General features: G+C 36.1%; 2 protein-coding genes across 3 annotated transcripts in view; both read right to left on the reverse strand.

The window, feature by feature from the left end:
- Positions 1–7,349, reverse strand: part of LOC107669847 (tetratricopeptide repeat protein 39C-like) — an 18,895-nt gene extending 11,546 nt beyond the window's left edge. Inside the window, exons 1-3 of one of the 2 annotated variants that reach the window (XM_016462271.1) lie at positions 6,971–7,349; positions 6,707–6,865; positions 4,063–4,111 (exon numbers count right to left, since the gene is read on the reverse strand). In XM_016462271.1, the coding sequence (XP_016317757.1) occupies positions 4,063–4,111; positions 6,707–6,846 (189 nt within the window). In that variant the 5' untranslated portion in view covers positions 6,847–6,865; positions 6,971–7,349. Of the gene's footprint in view, positions 1–4,062; positions 4,112–6,706 lie in introns of both variants that reach the window. The other variant, XM_016462270.1, reaches the window with a different exon arrangement.
- A 1,137-nt stretch (positions 7,350–8,486) lies between these two features.
- Positions 8,487–25,598, reverse strand: part of lama3 (laminin, alpha 3) — a 20,291-nt gene continuing 3,179 nt past the window's right edge. Inside the window, exons 3-38 of the mRNA XM_016462268.1 lie at positions 24,940–25,058; positions 24,651–24,731; positions 24,439–24,536; positions 22,226–22,267; positions 21,883–22,034; positions 21,670–21,780; positions 21,441–21,552; positions 21,176–21,337; positions 20,225–20,421; positions 19,969–20,085; positions 19,745–19,899; positions 19,529–19,670; positions 19,191–19,290; positions 18,727–18,843; positions 18,467–18,637; positions 18,148–18,299; positions 17,874–18,065; positions 17,636–17,784; positions 17,383–17,545; positions 17,095–17,222; positions 16,849–16,987; positions 16,595–16,699; positions 16,341–16,489; positions 16,102–16,216; positions 15,873–16,016; positions 15,499–15,629; positions 15,283–15,423; positions 15,055–15,202; positions 12,655–12,764; positions 12,407–12,584; positions 12,177–12,326; positions 11,926–12,088; positions 11,714–11,844; positions 9,102–9,192; positions 8,902–9,018; positions 8,487–8,816 (exon numbers count right to left, since the gene is read on the reverse strand). Of these exons, the coding sequence (XP_016317754.1) occupies positions 8,677–8,816; positions 8,902–9,018; positions 9,102–9,192; positions 11,714–11,844; positions 11,926–12,088; positions 12,177–12,326; positions 12,407–12,584; positions 12,655–12,764; positions 15,055–15,202; positions 15,283–15,423; positions 15,499–15,629; positions 15,873–16,016; positions 16,102–16,216; positions 16,341–16,489; positions 16,595–16,699; positions 16,849–16,987; positions 17,095–17,222; positions 17,383–17,545; positions 17,636–17,784; positions 17,874–18,065; positions 18,148–18,299; positions 18,467–18,637; positions 18,727–18,843; positions 19,191–19,290; positions 19,529–19,670; positions 19,745–19,899; positions 19,969–20,085; positions 20,225–20,421; positions 21,176–21,337; positions 21,441–21,552; positions 21,670–21,780; positions 21,883–22,034; positions 22,226–22,267; positions 24,439–24,536; positions 24,651–24,731; positions 24,940–25,058 (4,812 nt within the window). The 3' untranslated portion in view covers positions 8,487–8,676. The remainder of the gene's footprint in view (positions 8,817–8,901; positions 9,019–9,101; positions 9,193–11,713; positions 11,845–11,925; positions 12,089–12,176; positions 12,327–12,406; positions 12,585–12,654; positions 12,765–15,054; positions 15,203–15,282; positions 15,424–15,498; positions 15,630–15,872; positions 16,017–16,101; positions 16,217–16,340; positions 16,490–16,594; positions 16,700–16,848; positions 16,988–17,094; positions 17,223–17,382; positions 17,546–17,635; positions 17,785–17,873; positions 18,066–18,147; positions 18,300–18,466; positions 18,638–18,726; positions 18,844–19,190; positions 19,291–19,528; positions 19,671–19,744; positions 19,900–19,968; positions 20,086–20,224; positions 20,422–21,175; positions 21,338–21,440; positions 21,553–21,669; positions 21,781–21,882; positions 22,035–22,225; positions 22,268–24,438; positions 24,537–24,650; positions 24,732–24,939; positions 25,059–25,598) is intronic.

A 25,598-nucleotide genomic window follows, 5' to 3' on the forward strand; every position in this document is an offset into this window, starting at 1 on the left:
TATATATATATATATATATATATATATATATATGTGTGTGTGTGTGTGTGTGTGTGTGTGTGTGTGTATATATATATATGAAAAGCACATCTAACCAGATGAGTTGAATAGCTATATTTGGAAAGAATGTATCATTCTAGAATGAATGGGATGATTTTGTTGGGAAATGCATCAGCATGGAAAATAAAAGTAATACCAAAAAACCTGAAAAATTGTTATACTTTTGGGAGTTTGAACCATTCTTTTAAGGCTGAACAATTTCGAAAAAAACTTGAAAAATGTGGGTGTTGTCAGTCACACGAACCAACTAAAATGTCTTTCAGTAACCATAAGGTGAACAAAGTTTTATATACATATATATATGTATAAAATAGTATTTTACTGTGATTATTATTTAAAGTACAAAAGAATAAATGAAATGTACTGTAATATTATTGTTCTGTAAAAGTTTAACAAATCAAATATTTAATAAAAATAACGTGTAAATGAATAGTACCACACTTCACTCTGAAACTCTTGATATTTTTCTGGACCAATTCAATAGGACTATAAAATAATAAAGCTACAATTTTATTGTGATTATTACAAACAAAATATGAAATAAAGTTTAATTTTATTGTAATGTAAAAATCAAAAAAATCAAATACTTAATAAAAAATAATGTGAACAGGTGTTGCACTTCACTCTGAAACCAGTTTTGCACATATTTGCTTATTTAAAATCGCAACCATATTGCAATTTCAATTTTATTTCGATATATGGTGCAGCCCCATACAGTTGAGGTCAAAAGTTTACATCCCCCTTTCAGAATCTGCTAAATGTTAATTATTTTACAAAAATAAGAGGGATCATACAAAATGAATGTTATTGTTTATTTAGTACTGACCTAAAATATTTCACATAAAGAAGGTTCAAACATTCACTGATGCTCCAGATGGAAAAACCATGCATTAAGAGAATTTGAAGTTTAGGGTAAATTTAACTTATTTTGTCTTTCGGGAAACATGCAAGTATCTTCTGTATCTTCTGAAGGGTAGTACTAAATGAAAAAATATGATATTTAGGCAAAATAAGAAACATGTACACATCTTAATTCTGTTCAAAAGTTTTCACTGAAGGATTTTTCTGAAGAACAGCAGGCAGTTTAACTGTTCAGGACAAACAAGGGACTCATGAACAACTATCACTAAACAAAAAAAAACACAGCTGTGGATCATTCAGGTAACAACACAATATTAAGAATGTAAACTTTTGAACTGAGTCATTTTTATAAATTCAACTATTATTTTCTCCTGTGGACTATATGTATCTTTTATGTGAAATATCTTATTCAGGTCAATACTAACTGTAAACTTTTGACCTCAACTGTACCTGTATAGTTACTGTATATTTACTTATATTCATTTAGCACATGCTTTAGTCTAAACCAACAGTTTCACACATGAAAAAATTCCTGTGTAGCACGGGATTCGAACCCACAAGCATAAGATTAAAAGTCTAAAGCACTACTGACTGACCTAGATAAGCAACATTCATTTCAACATTCATACTAAAAGTGAAGAAACACATATCTAAATGAGCATGTTCCTCAATAGATATCCTTTCCGTAACAATAAAACCTTCATAAAACATGGCAAAAAATGGTAATATGATTGAAGTCAGTCAGATGCAAAATACAGAACAGACGGAAAACAGATGTTCCTAGCACTAAAGGCACTATGAGCCTTTCACACTCAACAATGGCTATCATTGTTGCACAATGTAATTATATATCTTCTATATTACACTATATTCTTATAGTATAAGGTGTCTATTATTAGCTAAAGATAAACCATGGCAACTACACTAGTGCCCAACAATTCACATCCTGGGCCACCGGCTTTGACATAAGAGGTTGTGACAAGCTCTGTTCCTCAACTTTTGATGAGAAACTCAGGCTGCGTTTGGACAGTATACTGCATGCTGCATAGCTTAAACCGAACACCTCCTACTATTTTTTAAAATAGAATGTGAAACAGTACTTATTACACAAGAATAAACAGTTTGCCTTTTGGGTATTCCATGCATACTAGGCACTGTCAACATTCTGTATGCTGCAGAAACAGTGTGCTATGTGCTGGTCCACACATTACTGTTATTACATGATGGGCACTAAAATAAAATTAAATACATTTTCACTTCATGGAGAAAAAATGCTTTAAATATAAGCAAATTTAAAATGAAAAAATAAAATGAATACCAATAAAATAAAACTTCCCTTAAAATCCTATAAAAAATAATAATTTAAAATTCTCCAATAATTCTCCTAGAAAATAAAATAAGCAATTTCACTCCAGGGAATAAATAACCTTTAAAAATGTAGAATAAATATAAAAACATATTTTTAAAAAATAAAAAGAATTTTTTTTTGCTTTTTTTAATTTTTTTTATTCTGCATTTTTAAAGGATAATTTTTCCCTGAAGTTAAATTTTATTTTGTTTGTTTTATTTTATTTATACTTTTTTATTTATTTGTTTATTTATAAAATAAAATATTGTATTTTCTCATATAAAATAAAATAATATAAAATAAAATAAAATAAGGAAATTTAACATGAAAAAAAAATGTATAAAATAAACTAAATGAATACAAATAAAATGAAACTTTCTTTCAGGCAAAAAAAATCCTATAAAAAAAGAATAATTTAAAATTCTCCTATAATTCTAATGTTTGTGTTTAACTCCAGTCCAGCTTCTGTGGCTATTTTCATGGCAAGAAATATTATGGCTGAATTATATCATGTTTTTATAATTTATTTTTGCTAAAAACTCCAAAACTGTTTTGTCTTGACGCTGTTAAAAATCTCTCCTAGAAAATAAAATAAGCAATTTTACTTCAGGGAAAAATTATACTTTAAAAATGTATAATACATTACATGTATAATACATTTTGTAAAAAAAATAAATAAATAAATACATTTTTTAAAATGTATTCTGCATTTTTAAATGATAATTTATCCCTGAAGTGACATTTTATGGTTTATTTTATCTTATAGGAGAATAGCAAGTGTTTTTTATTTTATTCTTTACATCTTTACATTTTTTAAAGATTTTTTTCAAGTTGTGAAATTGTATTTTATAGGAGAATAGCCATTTTGTAAAAAATGTTTTTTACATTTTTATGGAATATTTTTCCAGAAGTTAAATAAAAATTGTTGTTATTTATTTTATTTATACTTTTGTATTTGTTTATTTATTTATTTATTTATAATATAAAATATTTTATTTTGTCATATAAAATAAAATAACCACAAAATAAAATTTCACTTTAGGGAAATAAATATTCTATTAAATATAATAAAAATGTAGACTAAAATAAAAAATACGTGCTACTCTTCTATTAAATGAAAAAATAAATAAATAAAACTTTAATATTATTAACAAAATATTCTATAATGTAGAAAAATATTTAAAAAATGGCTATTCTGTAAAATACACTTGCTATTCTCCTATAAAATAAATATAAAATCAAAATAAAACAAAATCACTTGAAAGATAAATATCTTACAAAAATATTGAAAATGATTTGCTATTATAAACATCTCTATTCCGTCTCTTTCTTGCCAATCTTTCACTTCCTGTCGTCTCACTTATATTAATGGCCAGGATGAAACGAGAGCAGGGCTGCAGGAAACAGCACTGCGGCTGAAGTGCGAATGAGAGCATTTGCTGACTGTGTCACATAACAGAGATAACAGAGATGGACTAGAAATGATGGGCTGATGTCAAACTAATTACACAAGAAAACCACCTTGGGCTGCCCAGCTGATGCTACCACTACAGCCATTAGTGTTGTTTTCCCCAGCAGTCTCTGTTAAACAACAGTTTACTTACCCCAATAAATAAAGTTCTAAGGGGTAGCGGTAAAATTGGCTTGGTGGCTAGTGGCAAGTACAGACGTAAATTCAAACCCTAAAAGGAGTTTTATGAACTGCAGAGACACTTTCAGTTCTCCAGGAAGCTGTTCCTGTGTCAAACGTACTGGAGGTACGAACTAAAAACCATTTAACTGAGTTCACTTACCAAGAAACTGACAAAACTGGCACCGAAGCTCATCAGTGGACTGTGGGTCCTGTGGACAGAATAGGGAATCACGGGATATGACACTATGACACAAGTTTAGCCTCTGAAAAAACAATTATTCCAGAATTTTTTTATATATATATTGTGAATGATTCATAACTCTGTGCATGCCTGCTCATAAGATTATATTTCGCATTAAACAAGGAATTATCCACATTTAAAGCCAAAGCGCTAAGCTCCTAATAGCATTAAACTTAATATCCATGAATATCTGTATCCTTAAGAATGTCTTAAGTAGTGGTTTCTTCTGATATATAAATCCTCAGGCTTCGTGTATGAATTTGTAACATGTTTCTTCAGTTTAGTGCAACATGTGTTTTAAAAGAAAACAAAATGTCATTTTAATTACTACTAGTCATCTGTAACTCAAGTCAAAATGATACCAAAAAAAAGACTTTCCACTGGATTTTACTTTTATCTCTCTAATCCCATATAATGCACAATATAATCTCCATGCGTTTATATGAAGATTATTGTGCACAGTTTGCACCCATGATCAGACAAACAGCCATTCATCTTTGCACCCATCATTATACTTATTTGTTGTCTATGATCTCACGAGAAGGTCTGGCTGAATCGTCCTTATTCTGTAAAGCATTCAAGGTACAATTCCCATTATTTTCTCTGCGAGACCAATTAAATGTTTGATAAACTATTTTGCAACATACAATTAATGTAACATGGTTTTAAACATAGAAAATCAGTATCCAACCTTAAAATGAGGATTTTAAGCCATTCCTCCACCTTGAGTACATCCAAAAGTTTAAATCATACATCTATTCAACTGAAGCTATTTTATATATTTACCAGCCTTATTTTAGTATCATTCAGTCACCATTATAGTTTTTATTAATATTTTGTGTTTGTGCATTTTTTTTTTATATATTCCCATTTTCATTTTCATTTTAGTTAAAGTTTTAGTAATTTTTTTTTTTATATATATTTATATAATTTTTCTTATACTTTATTTCAGCTAATATTTATTTTAAGAAACATTTTTTTGCTTTTACTTAACTAATAAGCCTGGTATTTACGGTTTAATTGATTAATTCAACAAGCATTTAACAGTCACATGCATTCAACCCTCTTACCTTAGTTACTGTAAGAAAAAATGATCAAACAATTAGTTATATGTTAGTCCCTCAAACCAACATTTTGTCCCAAAATAGCTAGCACTGAAGTAATCCTAATTTGAGGTAAAACAGTTACCCATTCTGATGCTTTTCATTACAAACAAACAAACAAATAAATAAATGTGTGAGACCCTGGAGCACAAAACCAGTCTTAAGTCTCTGGGGTATATTTGTAGCAATAGCCAACAATACATTGTCTGGGTCAAAACTGTCGCCAAAAATCATTAGGATATTAAAAATAATGTTCCATTAAGATAATTTGTAAATTTCCTACCGTAAATAAATCTAAATTTAATTTTTGATTAGTAGGCTAACATGCATTGCTAAGAACTTCATTTGGACAACTTTAAATGCGATTTTCTCAATATTTTGATTTTTTTGCACCCTCAGATTCCAGATTTTCAAATAGTTGTATTTCGGCCAAATATTGTCCTATCCTAACAAACCATACATCAATGGAAAGCTTATTTATTCAGCTTTACGGTTTAATTGATGAATTCAACAAGCATTTAACAGTCACATGCATTCAACCCTCTTACCTTAGTTATTGTCAGAAAAAATGATCAAACAATTAGTTATATGTTAGTCCCTCAAACCAACATTTTGTCCCAAAATAGCTAGCACTCAAGTAATCCTAATTTGAGGTAAAACAGTTACCCATTCTGATGCTTTTCATTACAAACAAACAAACAAATAAATAAATGTGTGAGACCCTGGAGCACAAAACCAGTCTTAAGTCTCTGGGGTATATTTGTAGCAATAGCCAACAATACATTGTCTGGGTCAAAACTGTCGCCAAAAATCATTAGGATATTAAAAATAATGTTCCATTAAGATAATTTGTAAATTTCCTACCGTAAATAAATCTAAATTTAATTTTTGATTAGTAGGCTAACATGCATTGCTAAGAACTTCATTTGGACAACTTTAAATGCAATTTTCTCAATATTTTGATTTTTTTGCACCCTCAGATTCCAGATTTTCAAATAGTTGTATTTCGGCCAAATATTGTCCTATCCTAACAAACCATACATCAATGGAAAGCAATCTCAATTTAAAAAAATGGACCCTTATGACTGGTTTTGTGGTCCAGGGTCACAAATAAATAATAAAATATTAAAGTTACTATTTTAATGTACTGAGACACATTCCAAATTATGGCAACAGAAACAGAAAATAAGCAGTAAATAAAGGAATATTTGACTTTATGTTAGGCAATTAAAGACAACACACACTTATACTAACTATATCCGAGAAAAACGAGAATATATAACGTTATATAGGCCTATAGTTCAAATTGTATTGAGGCATGTCCCATTTAGTGGTCATAGCCTATAGAAAATGCATAGAAATAAAAGCAGCGAGGTCGAATTATGTGGCTCCCGTTTATGCAAACAAAAAATCCCATTTTATAATATTACTCTAAAATCATAGATGCACGTTGATTTTACCGGTATCTCCTGAAGAGCTCGTCGCTTTCTCTGAAGCCATTATTGAGCAACATATTGATGCCTTGAAACGCCAGCTCGGTGTCATCTATCTGCTCGGCTTTCTCTTCAACCTGCTGCTGCGGGGAATCAGGGCCTGCCATCCTCTCGGTTTACTCCTTTCTGTAAACAAACCGCAGGAAAACAGTCGGGCTGTTTTGAGCGAGCGAAACGCGCTGAATAAACAACCACCGGCGCGGCGTCGAAATAAAATGATCTTTCCCTCACCAACGCACAGCAGACCACTGGAGAAAATCGTCCGGATATAGTTTGATCCCTTCCGTGTCCGATCTGCGGTGCTAAGATGTTTTCAGATCCGCAGTCGTCCCCTCCATCAGGCCGCCGTGAGCTATGAAATATCAGCTGGCTGTTTGCATGTCAGCATCGCGCGTTACGCAATGTTAAAGGAGCAACAGAGCAGTGGCGTTATTGTCCCGTGTCCGCTCGTCATTCACTGAGGTGCAGTGCCGATTCTGCTTTCAAACACAAGCTTGACAGCTTCCTCTTGACTGTAACATGCGCTTTGCCTCCAAATAGGCATCGACTAAGTTACCAGCATTAACCCTTGCAGGCTGCAGTGCAGCTTCTCTGGCCTTAGCAGTAGGGATTTGGATTCATCGTGAGTCGAATATTTTGAATCGATTCACAAAAAAGATTCGTTCATCGATTGGTTAGCTATGCCAGTAGATGGCGAAGTGAGTACCTTTTGAACGAGTTACTCACAAGTCACGGAATTAACGAAATGTAAAAAAAAAGGTCATTGCGACTTTTTTATCTCACAGTTCAGTCTTTTTTCCCTCAAAATTCTGAGTTTATATCCCACAATATTTATTTCGCAACAAAAATTCTAAAAGTTAATTAGGCTACGACTTTTCATGTTGAATCTTACAATTCAAACGTTTCTTCTCACAATTGGGAGTATATATATATATATATATATATATGTATATATACTCGCACTTCTCAAAAAGTCTGAATTGTGAGAGAATTACGAGATAAAAAGTCATAGTTACTTTTTCGATTTTTTATATTCTGTAGCGGAAACAGGTTCTCATAGTCAAAAAATCTTAATATTAAGTCTTATCTCTTATTAAAAGTCTTATTAAAAACTGCTATTTCTGAACTGAAGTTTATAGCATAAATTGTTAAAATATTATGTTAGTAAGTGTATGAAAGAAAACAAATGATTCATTCAAAAAATTGATTTGCTTGCAAAAATTAGGATACCATGTTACTTTTACATGAATATTTAAAGAAAATTTAAAAACATAAAACACTTTATCGAGAGCAATTTTTAGTAATTCTTAGTGATTTTCCACTGTGTGGAACTATAAAAACATTTATATTTTTCTGTTTCTTGTTTTTACATTATTTATTTTTTCATTTATTTAACCTTTTACCTAAATTCAACCCAATTCTATTAATCAGAATGATGGTCATGAGGTTTCCAATAAGTACAATAGTTTCATTTTCACTGCATTCATGCGTATAACACAAGGCAGAAAGCACAAGAGACGGAAAGAAATTAGGAAGAAAGCTTTCTGCATGGCCTGAACAAGGAAGTAGCCTACATGTTATTCACACATTAATGCACATGTTATGAATAAATAATGAAAGTGCAGGCAGAAGTCTCAGTCTTTATCAAACAGCACAGACGTACCAGCTATGTAAATACATCTATGAGCCACAAGGAGAAGCACAGACAATGAAATAATTTAAAATATATTTTTATTTCCATACACATTTTTACATTTGAGGCTTCATTAACATTAATTCTAACTATTGAGGAAATGTGCTTTCATTATGTATATTTGTGCAAGTCTATTTTTAATGTCACTTTCCAATACAATTACCCAAAGCAATCATAATTAGTATTTTGCAAACTGTTTAACTCCAAAATTAGTCTGCTGAGCTGTGCTTGATTTTTGTTTCCATTATTCCGCTGGGCACTTGGAGTTTATGGGGCCAAATATGCTTGTTATGCCATCAAATGTGATAGGATTTTGATTAAGCCGCACGTTTCTCAAACACCCCACATAAGATGCCTGCATTTCCACTTCTTCGCTTCGATTCTCTGCATTAACAGAGACAGAAATGTAAATTATTATGCCTTTCTTGAAAGAAAAGAGGCATTTTTGTTACATCAAAGCTGGCTTTACCTGAAATGCCACCGATGTAGATCGTTTCATGCGATGGAGGAAGGTATACAGACTTTTGTCTCACCCGTGAGGACACTTCATCCACTCTTAGCTCGATAGTTTTCCTCCGTATGGACACTGAAATGAATGAAACCTCACATTTGTTGTAATAATTATCATTTATAATCTACTTTAATTAGAAAAAAGCAGTAAAATAGTACCTGTCACATAGTGAAATGCATCACAGAGGGGTCTTGTTGGGGTCAATGCGGTGCCATAGCGGCGCTGTCCATTGTACGCTGTTAACACCACCTAATAAGCATAATCCACACAGATTGCATACTGTATGTGATACTGAACATAATTATAAAATTAACGTCCAGTAACAGGACTGAAATGTACTTAATGCAAGTATATTAATGCAAACACGAAGTGTGTGCAATCTCAGTGTTGCCACAAGGGGCGCTAGCATGCATTAGCACAGACTAGGTCTTGTTCACTAATAATATTGTGAATAATTATATTTATACACACAAGATAACTTTTTGCCCGAAGCGTGAATGAAAGGATGATGGGCGAATGATTTGCAGATCCTGAGCACCACTGACAAACTAATCTTGTACAATGTGTGGTAAGTACTGCCGCTCCGTAGTATATAGTACGTGTGATCGCGAATCTCGAAAGTGAAAGTAAAAAGAGAGAGCGCATTCAAAAGCGGTTTCAGTGCCCTGCATATTAATAACGGCTCCATGATGCCTGCAATTTATATATAGTATAATTACCCAACGATATAATTGTGAGAGAAAGCACTGAAATATATTTTTTCCCTCCCATCTCGTATTTATTCCCTTTAGTGGTTCCGTAGTACACGTCATTTCCTTTCCGAACATGGTATTGGGATGCGGCGGATTGCTGGAGAGGGGGTGAATCACGATGGAATCACGATGCCGGATCAACATCCTGACGTCTGTCAGGATGATGGCATTGTCTATCGGCCCAACCCTAGTTCCTATATTTTTTGTTACAATAAGTTACAATAAATTTAAATCTGCATGCAAACATATTTACGAACAAATCATGATTCATTGGTAATTTCGTACTAAAATTCAAGTACGCTTAGTGAATGAGACCCACTGTCTTCTTCTATGGCAACATTTAGAAAAGAATCTTAGTGATTGTTAGCAAGAAATGTCAAAGCGTTAAAGGGACAGTTCACCCAAAAATGAAAATTCTGTCATTAATTATTCAGCCTCATGTCGTTCCAAACCCGTAAGACCTTTGTTCATCTTCGGAACACAAATTAAGATATTTGTATGAAATCCAAGAGCTTTCTGACCCTCCATAGATAGCAACGCAACTGATATGTTCAAAGCCCAGAAAGGCAGTAAGGACATCGTTAAAACAGTCCATGTGACATCAGTGGTTCAACTATAATTTTATGCGTGTGCATTCCTCTGATTAAAAACAAGGCGCAGCACAGAAGGCCGGCTCCTGTGTCAGCAGCACCACATGCATGTGTCGTGGTACTCTCATGAACACGTGTCAAAAATCGACATGGGTGCGTTTCCCAAAAGCATCGTTAGCCAACTATGGTCACAAGTTCCGTCGTTACCAACATAGTACCAACGATTCGGTGTTTCCCGAAACCATAGTTCAACCGAACATTTGCAAACAGCGTCGCAAACTTACGTGGTAGGAACTACAGCTCTCGGCCTGTGTTTAGAAGCATAGTTTCTTGTTAGTAAGACATATGGACTTAAATAAATTATGCTTTTGGGCACAATAAGCAAGCTAACATGCAGTACAATCTATATCTTCCATTCTATTTAAATATATATCATTTTAATCTATATATTTTAGCGCGTCCTCAATAAGCGCCGTTTTTGAAGAATGCGCATACGCATAAATGCCTAAGGGAACCCTGAAGTATGACGTAAGAGGGAACCCACGATGAATCAAACATCAAATAAAGCAAAATGACAGGGAACAAAACATAGTAAATTAGTCATCAGGTGCCATGTTGAACACAGCAGCATCTCAGAAATCTCAAATCAATTAATTAGCAGAAGTTATTACTCCACCACATGCGTGTGACGTCATTAACAAAGGCTAAATTGTTGAACTAATGTGGTTCAAACGACGGAGATGTGACCGTGTTCGGGAAACAGTCGTGACTGGCTTGTTAGTTTCCACAACAATGCATCGTACTGTGGTGGTTAATCAGTGAGTTACGTCGTTGTACAGGAAACGCACCCATGGAAGAGAAGAAATTGTTGAATAATGTTGTTATTTTTGTTTTCTTTGCGCACAAAAAGTATTCTCGTAGCTTCATAAAATTGAACCATTGATGTCACATGGACTATTTTAAAGATGTCCTTACCTACCTTCCTGCCTTTCTGGGTCTTGAAAATGGTAGTCGTGTTGCTGTCTATGGAGGGTCAGAAAACTTTCGGATTTCAAAAAAATATCTTAATTTGTGTTCTGAAGATCAACAAAGGTCTTACCAGTTTGGAACAACATGAGGGCGAGTAATTTATGACAGAATTTAAATTTTTGGGTGAACTATCCCTTTAATCCACTTGATTTTTCAACGCAAAAGTACGCTATTTCCTGAGAGTGTGCGAGAAGGATAAAGTGAAAAAGCACAACAGCATGTTTAGTATGTACAACACAATTGTATGCTTGCTAAGCATTAGCATTCTGCATACTTGCATAGCTTCTTTTTGGTCTTATCTTCCTTTCAAATCCCGTTTTTACCAATAATATATAGCCAAAATACAGTGTTATATCTCAAAGAATGCTAAAAATATTCTTAAACCATATTTTCATTCACCTTTCCTTTCTTGAGAAACAGAGTGAGTGTCCGTCCACGGTTATCAATTTTGTGGAAGACTAGGCCGGTGAGGTTCCTGGGTCGAAATTCAAAAGCCAGGTTGTATGTAGAACCAAAGATAAGGTGCTTTTCTGCCAAACAAAAACATTGAATTAATTTTCTGAATGTCTTTTTCTGTCACTAAACACATGTAAAAACATAAAAGGCTAAACCTAAGACCAAATGTGCGCCATTTCCAGCAAAATAGGCCCCCTTCTCTGTCACGCCTTTGAAGCAGGGTGTAACCCCACGACTGACAGCTGGATCCACAAGGAGAACCTTAGAAACCCTGATGTCTTGAATGCATCCGATTATACTCTTCTGAGGCACTTTTTCCTGAGAAAAAAAGTGTTATGCAACTTTAACAGAACAGAAGACTTGTGGTTCAGCAACATGCTGAAATAGGGAAGTTACACGTTCATACTTGTGTTTTGTGAAGCATCTGAAATTTTCCGTGTCCCACATAGACAGGAGACTGCAGATCATGTGTGAATCCTTTCAACGAATGTCCATCGGGTGTTTGAACGCCATCCACCACTAGATGAAAGTTGTGTTGCTTCATGCTGGACTTGATCTGTATGCACAACATAAATTAAAACTTGGGATTTTGGAAACACAGTTACGGAAACACAACATTTTACTTTTGCTACATACATTGTGCCAGTCACCATCATTTATCTTCTGAGAGGAGATTAATTCATCTGCCCCAACAGAGAGTTTGACTTTTCCTTTATCCAAATACAAGATCACAAGAGGAACGCCATATTTCCCTGAGACATGGAGTAAAAGTCCTTCAGATGATTTGGTACGGACATCTAGGGAGAAATGCAGCCTGTAGGAAAAGGAAGATCTCGTAAATGTGCTACAAAATGAAGTATTAATATGTAATTGACACCATTTACCTGTTATTGAGCTTCTCTGGATCTATTTTAAACTGCATTTGGCTGTTGGAACCAAGGTGGTAGGTGTTTTTGACGGACTTTGGGTTTCTACAGCCTTGTTTAGATCTTCCCTTTTAAAAACAGCAAAACATAAGAGTATAACAAATGACATATTCAATTTTAAATTTTAGTACAAAATTACCAATGAATCATGATTTGTTCGAAAATATGTTTGTATGCAGATTTCAAATAAGCTTAGTGAATGAGACCCACTGTCTTCTTCTATGGCAACATTTAGAAAATAATCTTAGTGATTGTTAGCAAGAAATGTCAACATGTTAAAGGGTTAGTTCACTTAAAACCAGTTAAACTCTGCGGACCCGGATACGGGTCCAAAATGGCGTTAAAAATGTTTATGCTTCATTTACATAGCCTTCCTTATATGGTATCAGCCCATATATGGGTTCATTTGAAAGCTTGGAGTGTCTTCTTTACAAAGAATACCATTCCTTTTGGTTTTTATATTCATAAAGCAGTAAAATTAAGCTTAGAAATGTATTCGTCCCACACACAAATTTCCGCCTAACCGTTGCGAATTATTTTTATGAAGAATGTGTATTTTATATATTTTTCACAAAAAAGTCAAGTCATATATCACAAGAAAGCTCTCATTCTCAGGAATTTGACGATGTAGATTATTTCAACCACATTCTAGGCCCATGTAAAATAAAATAGTCCATGCAACATCAGTGGTTCAACCTTAATGTTAAAGCTATGAGAATACTTTTTGTGCTCAAAGAAAAAAAAGACTTTATTCAACAGTATCTTCTCTTCTGTGTCAGTCTTCGACGCACGTTCACGAGAGTACCATGACACATCCGTGTGGTGCTGCTAATGCAGGAGCTGGCATAGAAGAGACGGTACATCTCTCTTAGTTCATGGTCTATATCAGGGGTGGCGAACGTCGGTCCTGGAGAGCTGCAGCCCTGCAGAGTTTTGCTTCAACCCTAATCAAACACATCTGAACGAACTAATCAAGGTCTGAACGGTTACTAGGAAGCGAGTTTTAATTAGGTTTTAATTAGGGTTGGAGCTGAACTCGGCTCTCCAGGACCGGAGTTTGCCACCCCTGGTCTATATATTTTGGTTCGAGTAAGTAAGGCTGGGCAAAAAATTCTCAGACATGTTTACGAAGACTGTTTTATGTACAGCGTGACACAAAAGAGAATTTTTGAAAAGTCATTATTTTTGTTTTCTTTGTGCACAAAAAAGTATTCTCGAAGCTGCATAAAATTACGGTTGAACCATTGATGTCACATGGAATATTTTAACGATGTCCTAACTAACTTTCTGGGCCTTGAACATGTCAGTTGCGTTGCTGTCTATGTAGGGTCAGAAAGCTCTCGGATTTCATCAAAAATATCTTAATTTGTGTTTCGAAGATGAACCAAGGTTTTACAGCTTTGGAACGACACGAGGGTGAGTAATTACTGACAGAAATTTCATTTTTGGGCGAACTATTTAACTATTTACACTTAAAATATGTATTTGTTTAATAATTTAAGTGCACAATGTTTAAAGGTGCTAGTGATGTCCGGTTCGCGAACGAATCGTTCGATTTAACCGGTTCTTCTTAGTGAACCGGTTGAACCAGTTCACCAAATCGGACTGAATCGTTTGAAACGGTTCGCGTCTCCAGTAAGCATTAATCCACAAATTACTTAAGTTATTCACTTTTTTAACATGGCTGACACTCCCTCTGAGTCGAAATAAACCAATATCCCGGAGTAATTTATTTACTCAAACAGTACACTGACTGAACTGCTGTGAAGAGAGAACTGAAGATGAACACGAGCAGAGCAGCCGGATAACGAACGTACATGCCCACTGCTGGAGCGGTTCTCGTTCTCGAACTGTCCGAAAGAACCGGTTCGCGGAAAAGAACCGAACTTCCCATCACTAAAAGGTGCACTATATTTTTCTCTTAACGTTTCACTGACACAGTCTTGTACTCAATACTGACATCTAGTGGTGTGGAGGCCGTTTTATGCAAGAACAAAACTTTTCAGTTGGCATTGTAAAAAATACTCTATTCATAGGCAAGTCTACCTTAACTTATTTTGCAACTGAAATAATAGGGGGTGCTACAGTAAAATGAGTATAGTTCTGCTAGTCATGTGATCACAACATGGCGGCCACCATAAGATGGTCCTGCTTTATGCAGAAAAAAAACACTAGTGTAGCTATAAAAGCCGATTTACAGTAAATGCACTAGTGAAACCTCCATAAAAATGTACATTTGCCTCACATCTTCCATTTTGAGTGCTTTTCTCATCATCTCCTTTCCTGATAATGTCACTAATCATTTGTTTAGTGCATCCAAACTGCACCTTTAATACAGAGTTTGATAATGTGAAATACCGAATCGCTGTTGAATGTAATTCCAGCATGTCTGGCACGCTTCTTAGTAGAGTCCAGAGGGGGGCGCTCTGCTTTACAAAATCCCAGAGATACATTTCCAGTCTGATTGAATCTGCTCAAGTCGGCCGGAATGTATTCGGTCTGTAGACTGAACCATAAGGCTATTATGAGTGGCTTAATCCTGTTATAAGTTATGATAACACAATAAAGCAAATCATAACATCAAACCTCCGTATATACAGGTTCCTCAAACAGCCTTCAAATAAACCATCCCCTAAAATCACATTTTCCCCAAGTTCAGTGAATGTGGTTGATGATGATGGTGGTGGTGGATTTCCAATATCTGTGTTGTCAACGTTTAGCTGCATCCTGATGGGAAAAGTTCAGCATGAAGTGTTGAAATGCATCTTTGCACGTTATTTTCATATAAAATGTTCATCTTACCCCGCTCCACTTCTGTAGGCTGTTATGTAATGCCATTTTCCAGTTTCGCATTGGTTTGTGGATGTTAATTTTTTCTTATTGTCACTCATTTCAACATAGCCGTCATTCAAAGACAGCAAAAACTCATTATTCTGAAAACCAAAGGAAAACATAAAAAAATCTCTTAATTTTTTTCTCTATTTTCTTGAAATTAAATATCTAAATATAAAAATATATTAATAGGGCCTATATAATTATTAAATAAATATATAACATAAGTAACATTAAATAAATATATAACTATTATAATAGAGGTTAAAATTAGAAGCATCAAAACCAATATAGCCAACTCAGAACCCTTTATATGGAAAAAAAATTGTTCTTGATCAACTAACCATTCCACCAGTCAGTATTAAGGATGAAACATTCTCCTGGGATATCTTAAATCCAAGTGAAACCATTGTCCCTGAGTCTGTATCGTTAACAGGAGGTGACAGAGAGAGAGAACTCCCAAATTTAAAAGTAGCCTCTCGGGAACCCTGAAAACAAGCAACCAGAAACAGTTCAGATTAATTTTCTCCTGATACACAAATATCGCCAAGTAATACACCGAAACTGTCTTACCAGTAAAGGATTTGGACAACCTCGGACGATTCCAACTTCCTCTGTAAAAGAAGCAGTGACATCTACATGGACGTTATTGACACATCCTCTAAGTGGTGGAAGAACAATATTATATCTGGAGGCAGAAAAATATAATATTATGAAAACATGTCTGGGTCACTTTTTCCTCTGTCCTCCTTAACCATAATCATGCAAAGCTGAAGAAGTGCACAAACAAATATAAAAGATGATAAAAGTACTTTTCCCGGACTGCAGCTGGAACACCCCCGATGTAGGCCTCCTCAAAAAACCCTTTGACGTTTCCAAAAAAAATGTTGATGTTGTCTGTGACAGTTATTGTTGCTGGTCTATCTTCATTCAGAATCATTCTGATATGGATCAAGTTTGTCTATAGGAAGAAATGGGATATGATGTATTGACATAGGAATATAATAAGCAATAATATATTAATATTAAAAAAATTAAGAAAATAGTTATGGAAATAGTTACTTACTAGGGGAAATACTTTTAATTTTGACTTTTCAAAAATGTTTGTGTAATTGTTTTTTCCTTTCAAAACAATATAGCCTCCTTCAAATGTAACTAAGAAGTGCGAGGTCTGTAAAAAAACACTTAAATTCAAATCTTCTGACATGAAGCATCAAGAAACTATTGTGTCATTTTTTAATAGCTGGATTGAAATGCTAGATTTTGGTGTATGATGTGTTAAACTTGGTAATGTGAATCAAATCTTTCGTAAGTCTTTACCTCGCTTCCCACATAAAAAAGCACTGCATCCATTTGATGACTCCTAACAAAGAACTTAATAAGAGAGTTCCCACGTGATACAGCAACCTTTCCGTAACCTGTGCCATCGAAATAATCCCCCAACATGTGGACTTTTCCCCTAGGGATGGAATATAGGAACAATGACTCCAAACTTTGAAGTAGAGATCAAGACCTCATCTGTAAGAAAACCAATGTCTGATGGCTTACGATAACATTATCAAGTACCTCTGACACATGTCAGTTTTTGTGATGTTGATGGCACGCTGAAAGTTGTACAAGCCAAGGATACGATCATTTAACGTAGAAAATTCAATACAACCCTTGTATCCTGGGTACCGAAGCTCTTCAGGTGGCTAGAAGGCCAAATTCAGAATATATAGAGAGGGGAAAACAATTTTTTTAAATCGTAAATGCATAGTTTGACAAAAAAAAAAAACAGGAAAAAAGCCTGAGAACTGGGAAGAAGGTATAGTTGAAATAGTTATTTTTCAACTCTTTTGTTGACTTATTTACCTCAAAATCTTCTGGGTATCCACCTACATATAAGACAACCTCATTGGGATCCAGATCAAGCAATCCATTCATGTCGCTAGGCTTATTAATCATGGGCGGCAGCACTTTGGGTTCAGTTGAAGTGAAAGTCTCTGTGTACATGACCTGCGCATCTTGATAAACTCTGATTTGGGAATTAAAAAAGGCACAAATGGTTTTCAGAAATGCAAGTGTATGTAATCTGTGGAGATCTACAATGACAAATGGAGTTTACCTGCGGAAATCCACCCTATCCATAAAAGCTTTGTCATTGTTGGACTTGGTGATTTCGCTGGTCTTTATCTCATAAAAACGGCCACCCACTTTGTAGACACAAAACAGGACACCATTCTTCACAACCAGGCCAATGAAACCCCTGACTGTCTGTTGATTATGAGAGCTACAAGTAAAACAATGCACTACATATACATTGATGCATCCCTAATAAATGAAGTAATCAAAGTCCTCCTCACATGCTTATTTCCAAGATAAAAAACAAACTGGTTGTCTTCAACACCCAGTTGGCGTCTACGTCTTCCATCGCCTCGAGCTTTTGGTTGGTGCAGAGTAAGATTGAGAGCAGTAAAGGTTCGGAAGTCTTCTAGGTCTTTAGGAGGTCGAAGTTCAATGTGAGCATCACCAGAAAACAAGATCGGCCCCCTGATCTAGAAACGTAAGAGAGAAGCAAGGAGATAAACATCTGGAGGCGGCTGGAGAAACATCTCCTCTGCTTGCATGAGAACTCACCCTGTTGGCCGCGTCTCTGGTCTGTTCGATCAAGTCTTTGATTTTCTGGATGCTGTTGGAGATGTTGGCTGGACTAGGCATGTGCTCGCTTTGGTTCTCCACTTCGTTTAGTTTGTCAATCAGTGAAGGGAAAGACTGATCCAGTTCTGTCACTGTAAAAGATTATGAGGATTTAGCATTCAGTGATGTTCCCCCGAATTAAAGAAACCAGGATAGAGACTTGTATGCTCATACTATGTTTGACAGATATCTCTGAACTCTGAATAATGTGCATTATATCAACTCAAGGTCTCTGGAAAGAAGAATTGAGGAGACTGACATGTTTTGTTGACACCATCAAGTAAGTTGTTCAGGTTTGAATCTTGAGAGGAAATCTTGATTTTGGCAAGTTCTTCACTGATGTTTTGAATTCTGGTTATTGCATCGCCTGCTGTGGCGTTCACATCTGCAGCACCTTCCTTGGCTTGGTTGATGAGGACACGAATATCATCTAAAAAACCAAACCACTCAAGTGTTCATCTGACAAGACCATGATGATATTTATTGTGGAAAAATGTTTGAGCGAAATGAGCTTCTCACCCCTTTTGATGTTGTTCATCCTCTCCAATACATCTTGCAAGACTTGCTTCAGGGTGTTCTGTTTGTCTTTGGCCTGCTGGATCAGGTTCTTGTAAGCTTCACATTTTTGCGTGACATCTGTAGATGAGAATTTTGTTACTAAACAGCACAACATGCCTGTGAAAAACCCATGAATTCATATGATTTCTAGTTGATTTTGTTTGGTTCCAGGCTACACCCTGGAAACGAGTTCGTATTTTAGCACTTCGGGTTCCATTGTCCTGAAGTCAGTAAGCTCATCTACTCACTAGTCTGCTTTTACAGCCTCATTGTGATTGCGCTCTTCCAAACTATTCTAATCTTTTTATAAATAAACGATTTAAAAAGATAAATGGTGGTGACGTTGAAGTCCTGCGACTGTGCTCTATTGCTCTGGATGCTATTTTACGGTTTGCTGCAGTTGCATTAAATGTGACAATGGCAACCTTCTAGCTGTATCTCTGCTTCCTTGGCCTTCACCAGCAGAGTATTTGCAAAGTTTTTCAAATCATTGGCTTTATTTTGTAGATCTTGTCCTTGCACATCCTGGGACATGAAATTCAAAGAAACAGAGTAAGTTTGATTTAGGAAGAAAAACTAGATTTGTAATAATTTATTAAAACTTTAAAATGTAATTTTAAAAAAATCAATATACTTTTTTCATACTGTACATTATAATGTCATGATGACTAAATTCAATTGTAGCATTTAAAATTGATTTTTGAGTTTAATTTTGACAAAATATTATAATATTTTAATATCGACCATTTATCATCACTTATACCTCAAAAGCCTGGTCTGCCACTTCTTTAGCGTGTTTGGCGGCAGCTTCCGCCTCCTTTATGGCATCAATGACATCTGTAAATGCTTTGATGGCTTCGATTGCTTTCTGAACAGCGGTTGAATTGGTGATGCTCCGTATGAACCTACAAGACACATTCAGTCATTAAAATGTCATGAAAAACAAAAAATATAGTTTCAGGATCTTTAGAGGACTTACATTTGAAAGTCCATAGCCAGCTTCATAAGTTCCTGCGCATGCTCCTCAGCCTGTCTCACAATTCCCGCCTTAGCGGTTGCATTGGCGAGCAGCTCAAGTTTTGCTTCTAGTTCGTTTTTTGCTCCGTCAATCAAAGCTGCTAGATGAGTCATTTCCTGGCAGAGAACAAAAGGTAAGTATCCAAACTAGTGAACGTTTTACAAAAGAATATCATTATTTGTCACCTTTGTTAGGTCAGCCATCATTTTCTGGAAATCCGAAGTCTCTTTTAGTGTCTCTCTGGTCATGTTCACATTGGCCATGATATTTCCCTGATTTTTCCTCAATACCTTTAACTGTTTCTGTTGAACAAACAATCAATGAAGGTGTGAACAAATAAAGAATCTTATACAAGAGTGGTTCTCAAAGTTGGTCAAAAAAGTTTGAAAACCACTGTTTTACAGCACTGAGGACAGTCGCCAAGTATTATTATTTGATTACCAAAATATTTCTCAGCAGTTCCTCGTTGAGTTTATTCACAGCATTGGCCTTGATCACATCAAGCTGTGCATCTATAAGCGCCTCTTGTATATCTTTAAGATCTTCTGCCTGATCCATGAGTTTTTGTCTAATATGATCAGTCACTACCAAGGAGCCATTCAGAGGAACCATCAGGTCATTCAAGATGAGGTTAAGTACTGTAAGAGAAACAAGCACGCTTGAAACCGTGAAGGAGCTTGGTTACTACTAAGGATCCTAAAACAAAGTCCTAATTTAGGGTTGTCCATTCTGGCTCCTGGAGGATGAATGTCCAGCAGAGTTTAGCTCCAGCCCAAATAAAACCCATCTAAGTGCCAGATTCACTAAACAGGGCAAATTAGCGTTAGAGTGCAATTCCATTAAAGCGCCAATGGGAGTGGAAAATTCTGTGGGTGATTTACTGACACGGTGCACATAAAAGAACACAGATGTAACATCTCATTTCCATAATGACCAGCACAATCTACTAAGAGCAGCACAAATTACCGCCTGCTTACAGACATGCTTTTTATGGGGGGTGTTATATAATGCCACAAATATCAGTGAATTGACGAGTGCAAATCTTAGTAAATTGCATTGCGTGATTTATTTTAAAACTCTCCTCCCATAAATTTACAGATCGAAAGGGAAACTCCTACAAATGCATATTCAATAAGGTGAGTCGCAAAAATAAATGTGTCCACGCCTTTTCATCGCTGATTTCCCACTGCGTGTCTTTAGTAAATCCTGACACTGGTTTTTTAACGCCAAATGAGGTTTTGCACTGGTGCAAGCTACTCAGCTACTCAAGGTCTTCCACTGGAAACATGCAGCTGGGTTGGGACAAGTTAGAGATAAACTCTGCAGGACGTTGGCCCTCCAAGATTATGCAACCATGTTTTAATTGATCTGATTCAGAAGCAATTGACCCACGTGTTCGTGCTTTTCTGAGCTCCTCGTTAGCCAGTTCTCTCTGAACCCTACAGCTTTGTCTTCGCATCTTCACCAGCATCCATTGGGCTTCTTTTATCATCCTGGTGGCCTCCTCTGTGTTCCCACCTGTGTGGTTGGATCGCTTCAACTCTTCCAAGAACTCTATGTGGGTCAAGATGGAAAAGTGCAACTGGTGAGCAAGATGGAGAAAGACATTTCAAGAAGAAATTGGCTTTAAAATCTCAGCCGGATCTAGTGGGTTCACCTTGTATCTTTCGTAAGAGTTTCACACTCTCAGATCGCAGGTTGTCCCCTCTTTGATAGGTTTGGTCCAGAGTCTTTAACAACTGACCTGCAGTACAGAACATCTCAATTGCCTGTTGAAACAAACACAAGTTGTTCTTGTAATTCTAGGTCAGGTAATGACGACAATGGATTTCATGCTCCATTTTATGTACTACATGAAGATAAACTACCATAAACAGTAACGGTACCTTGTCATTGAGAACAGTGAGGTCATCTATGATACTTTCAAGATCAGATTCAAGCTCCAAAACCTTTGGTTTCAATGCGAAGACAGATTTAGAGTACTTATGGACCAAAACCTAAAGAAGCGAAAATGATTGTCAAAAAAACCCCGATGTGTTGAAATACTTGGTGTTTCAATGTCATTCCAAAGTGTTGGTGTGGAAGATTCTTGTAGAGACCTTTGTACCAGCAATTGCATCTTCAAGTTTTTCCAGTCCTGTGTGTGAAGTAGCATTTCGACTATAAAACTCGAGTTGAGTCTTCAGTTTGGAGAACTCATCATCCATCGCATCAAGATCATCCATTAACTTAATGACGCAGGTATCGCACTCTAACAGGAAAAAGACCGGAGTAAGTCAAACCTAATCAACCCTGTCATTCATTGTCACAATGCCTATGAATAAATATCACATGATTACTGAAATATACAAACAGCCCTGAGGCCCCATGCAGGAATATATAGGCCAACAATATTATGAAATATTTTTCACACAATTTTTAAGAATTTTTTGAGGAACAAACCGAGGCAGTTGCCAGTATCCGGGTCATCGGCCTCAAAACAATCTATAAGAACAAAGAAATGTGAATTTCAGCGTCTTCAAAACATTAATTAAAATATTTTTATTTTTTTATTTATTTTTTAACCAGTCTAAATTTTATATGATTATTATTATTATGTAAATCAGGAGAGCTTGCTTACTGTCACATTCTGAGTTTGTGTGTGCTTGTTTGGCTCTGTTTTTGATCTGTTTTCTTGTCTTGTCTTGTTTATTTTAGTACTGTGAGCAGTTTTCTAGTTTGGTATTTAGTTCATGCTCCCATTGCCTGTTTAGTTTCTATAGCTACTAATTGATTGAGTACTCTGTTAAGGTACTGCTTGTTTAGTTCTTGTTTGTTTGCTCTGTTTATGTCTTCAGTTTCTCCTTAGTCGGGGTCTGGTATTGAAGGTCATTTTCGAATAGTATTGTAGAAGTATTTCTCCTGTAATCTACTGCGTTTATGTTGGTGAATTTAAATAAAGGACCTTGGATTTTTGCATCTTCTTCATTGAGTGCTTATCTCTGCACTACATCTGTGACAGAATACCAGACCATCAAGGAATTGTAAGGTATGGATTACCTAATAGAAGTGAGCAGTGTAGAGGAGAAACTATGCTCCGTTTATCAAGATGGATGTCCAGTGGAGTCTTATGTAGACTCCATATGTCTACATGGGATGACGTTCAACTTATGGTTTGTTTTTGGAGTGTCCTGGACTCTTAATTTTAGCTGGCTGATGCCAGGGGGTGACTCAACCTGGACCCTAGCTCAATACTTGGAATATGCCCTATTGTTGAGTGGCTCCCCATTTACAGTGGGAATTGCTGACGAGGAACCCTGCAATTCCACAGTGTACATCATGCCTTGTCACATCATGGCGAACAAACTAGAGACTTCAGCCATCATGCCTGCCACCAGATCCATCTTGGGGTGGAAGGGACTAGCATCCTGTGTGGTGGATCCACTGCTGATGTCAGCACGATCAGCAAATATCCCAAGGCCTGAGTCCACTCCAGCCCGTAAGTCCACTCCAGAGTCCACTCCAGCCCACAAATTTACTCCAGAGTGTCAGCCCAGTCCTGAGACTGTTAAAACCTCAGCCCAAAGGAGGAGAAGCAGGAAAAGGAGACGGTCCTCCATGACTCCAGCCCCTGAGTCCGCTCCAGAAAGTACTCCAGAGTTCGCTCCAGCCCCAGAACTCGGCCAGGAGAGCATTAGACTGTCCATAATGGCACTAGCATTTGTGTGTGTCTGGGCCACTCACACATCGGCTCCAGCCCCTGACCAGAGTCCAGTACAGGCTCCAGCCCCTGATCAGAGTCCCAAGTTTGCTTCATCCCCAGAGCTCAGTTCCGAGCTGGCTCAGTGGTCATTGTGCTTGCGGAACCTGCAATCGTTGAAAACGAAATTACCTTGGCTCTGACTATAACAGCAGTGGCTATAATGTGTGTTTGGACTGCACACATACCCGCAATTTCCACAAAAAATTTTTTAGGGTGGGGCTATACCCTGACGGCTGACGTGGCTGTCCTGATTCCCTGTATTCCAGTCTTCTGCATCTCAGCCAAGGAGGCCATCAGTATCTCCTGTGCTTCTAAGTCCCTCGTCTCAGCCACGGAGGCTGATTGGATCTCAAGCTCACCCTGCTCACTCTTTGCGGTCACTATGGTTATCACTAGCCTCCTCATTACATTTAGGGGACCGTTCCCTGTTATGATGCCCCCGTCTTCTGCGATACAGTCATGGGGATTGTTCCAGAGCCTCCCGCTCTTCCAGGCACAGCCAAAGAGGCCATCTCCGAGACACCTATTCCAGCACCTCCCTGTCTCCCTGAGCTACTGGCACCAACTTGGCTCCCTGCACTGTTAGCAATTTTAGTACTGTGAGCAGTTTTCTAGTTTGGTAATTAGTTCATGCTTCCATTTGTTCATTGCCTGTTTAGTTTCTATAGCTACTAATTGATTGAGTACTCTGTTAAGGTGCTGCTTGTTTAGTTCTTGTTTGGTTGCTCTAAGTCTTTAGTTTCTCGTTAGTCGGGGTCTGGTATTGAAGGTCATTATCTAATAGTAGTGTAGAAGTATTTCTCCTGTGATTTACTGCGTTTATGTTGGTGAATTTAAATAAAGGACCTTGGATTTTTGCATCTTCTTCATTGAGTGATCTCGGAGATCTCTGCACTACGTCTGTGACACTTACCACCTGTTAGCGGGTCACATACATAACCGTGGTCACAGTCACACGGCTGACAACTTCCTCTTTTCACTAAAGGATTGCCATAGTATCCAAGCGCACACCTAAAATGAGTGAATTTCTTAAAAACATTCATGCAAACTTTTGTGTGTTTTAATGAAATTATTTCAATCACATATAAATGTGTGTATATATATTTATATATTTTTTAAAGACACCTTTCACATCGAACTCCAGCGTAACCAGGTTTGCACAAACACTCAAACTCATCTCCAACCCTGAGACATCCCACTGCAAAACTGCATAAAATATTAATAAACAATATTTTAATTAATTTAAAAAAATTAAATAAGCAATAAAATAATTAAACAATAAAAACAATACTCAATAAAATATTTAAACAATAAAAATTTTATTAATTGTACATGAATTAAGTTATGTTTTTCTGCTTTAACAAAAGCGAATCTGTCATGTATGTATTTTTTTATTGATTAGATGACATCGTACCTGTTGGATGGGTCTGCTAAGGGACACGGACACATACAACAGGTTCTCATAACAGCACTGCCGTAATAACCCTCCATACATCGCTCACAGTGGTCGCCGGCTGTATTAAACTGGCAGTTCTGCAAATACAGCATCATTTCAGTGTGACAACACAAAAAATGAACTGAGCACAAAACAATAAAAGTGGAGATGCATTACTCATAAAAGTTGACATTACTGATGTTATGATTAAATTCATATGATCACAAATTTGGTCTTAATGACATGTTATTGTAAATGGATGTAAAATATCACTGTTATCACAACAGATTAACAACCTACAAATAATATATAAAATATATAATAATATCGAAAAAATAAATATATATATAAAAATAAATAAATATACAATAAAATGTTGTATAAATGGCTGGATGAAAACTGCACTACAAGCCTGGATGAAATTCCTTTTATCTGACATTCACATCCATAATCTGTGAAACATCTTTTCACGTACAAGGCACATATAGTAACAAAAAATGAAGGGCATATAATAACAAAGATTAAAATGACTGTGATTTTAACGGTAAAAGCCTGTAAAAATGCTACAGTAAAAACCTATTAATTGGTTAAAGGGTTAGTTCACCCAAAAATGAAAATTTTGTCATTAATTACTCACC

This window comes from Sinocyclocheilus anshuiensis, unplaced genomic scaffold, assembly GCF_001515605.1.
Source record: "Sinocyclocheilus anshuiensis isolate Anshui unplaced genomic scaffold, SAMN03320099.WGS_v1.1 scaffold560, whole genome shotgun sequence".
Taxonomy (NCBI): domain Eukaryota; kingdom Metazoa; phylum Chordata; class Actinopteri; order Cypriniformes; family Cyprinidae; genus Sinocyclocheilus; species Sinocyclocheilus anshuiensis.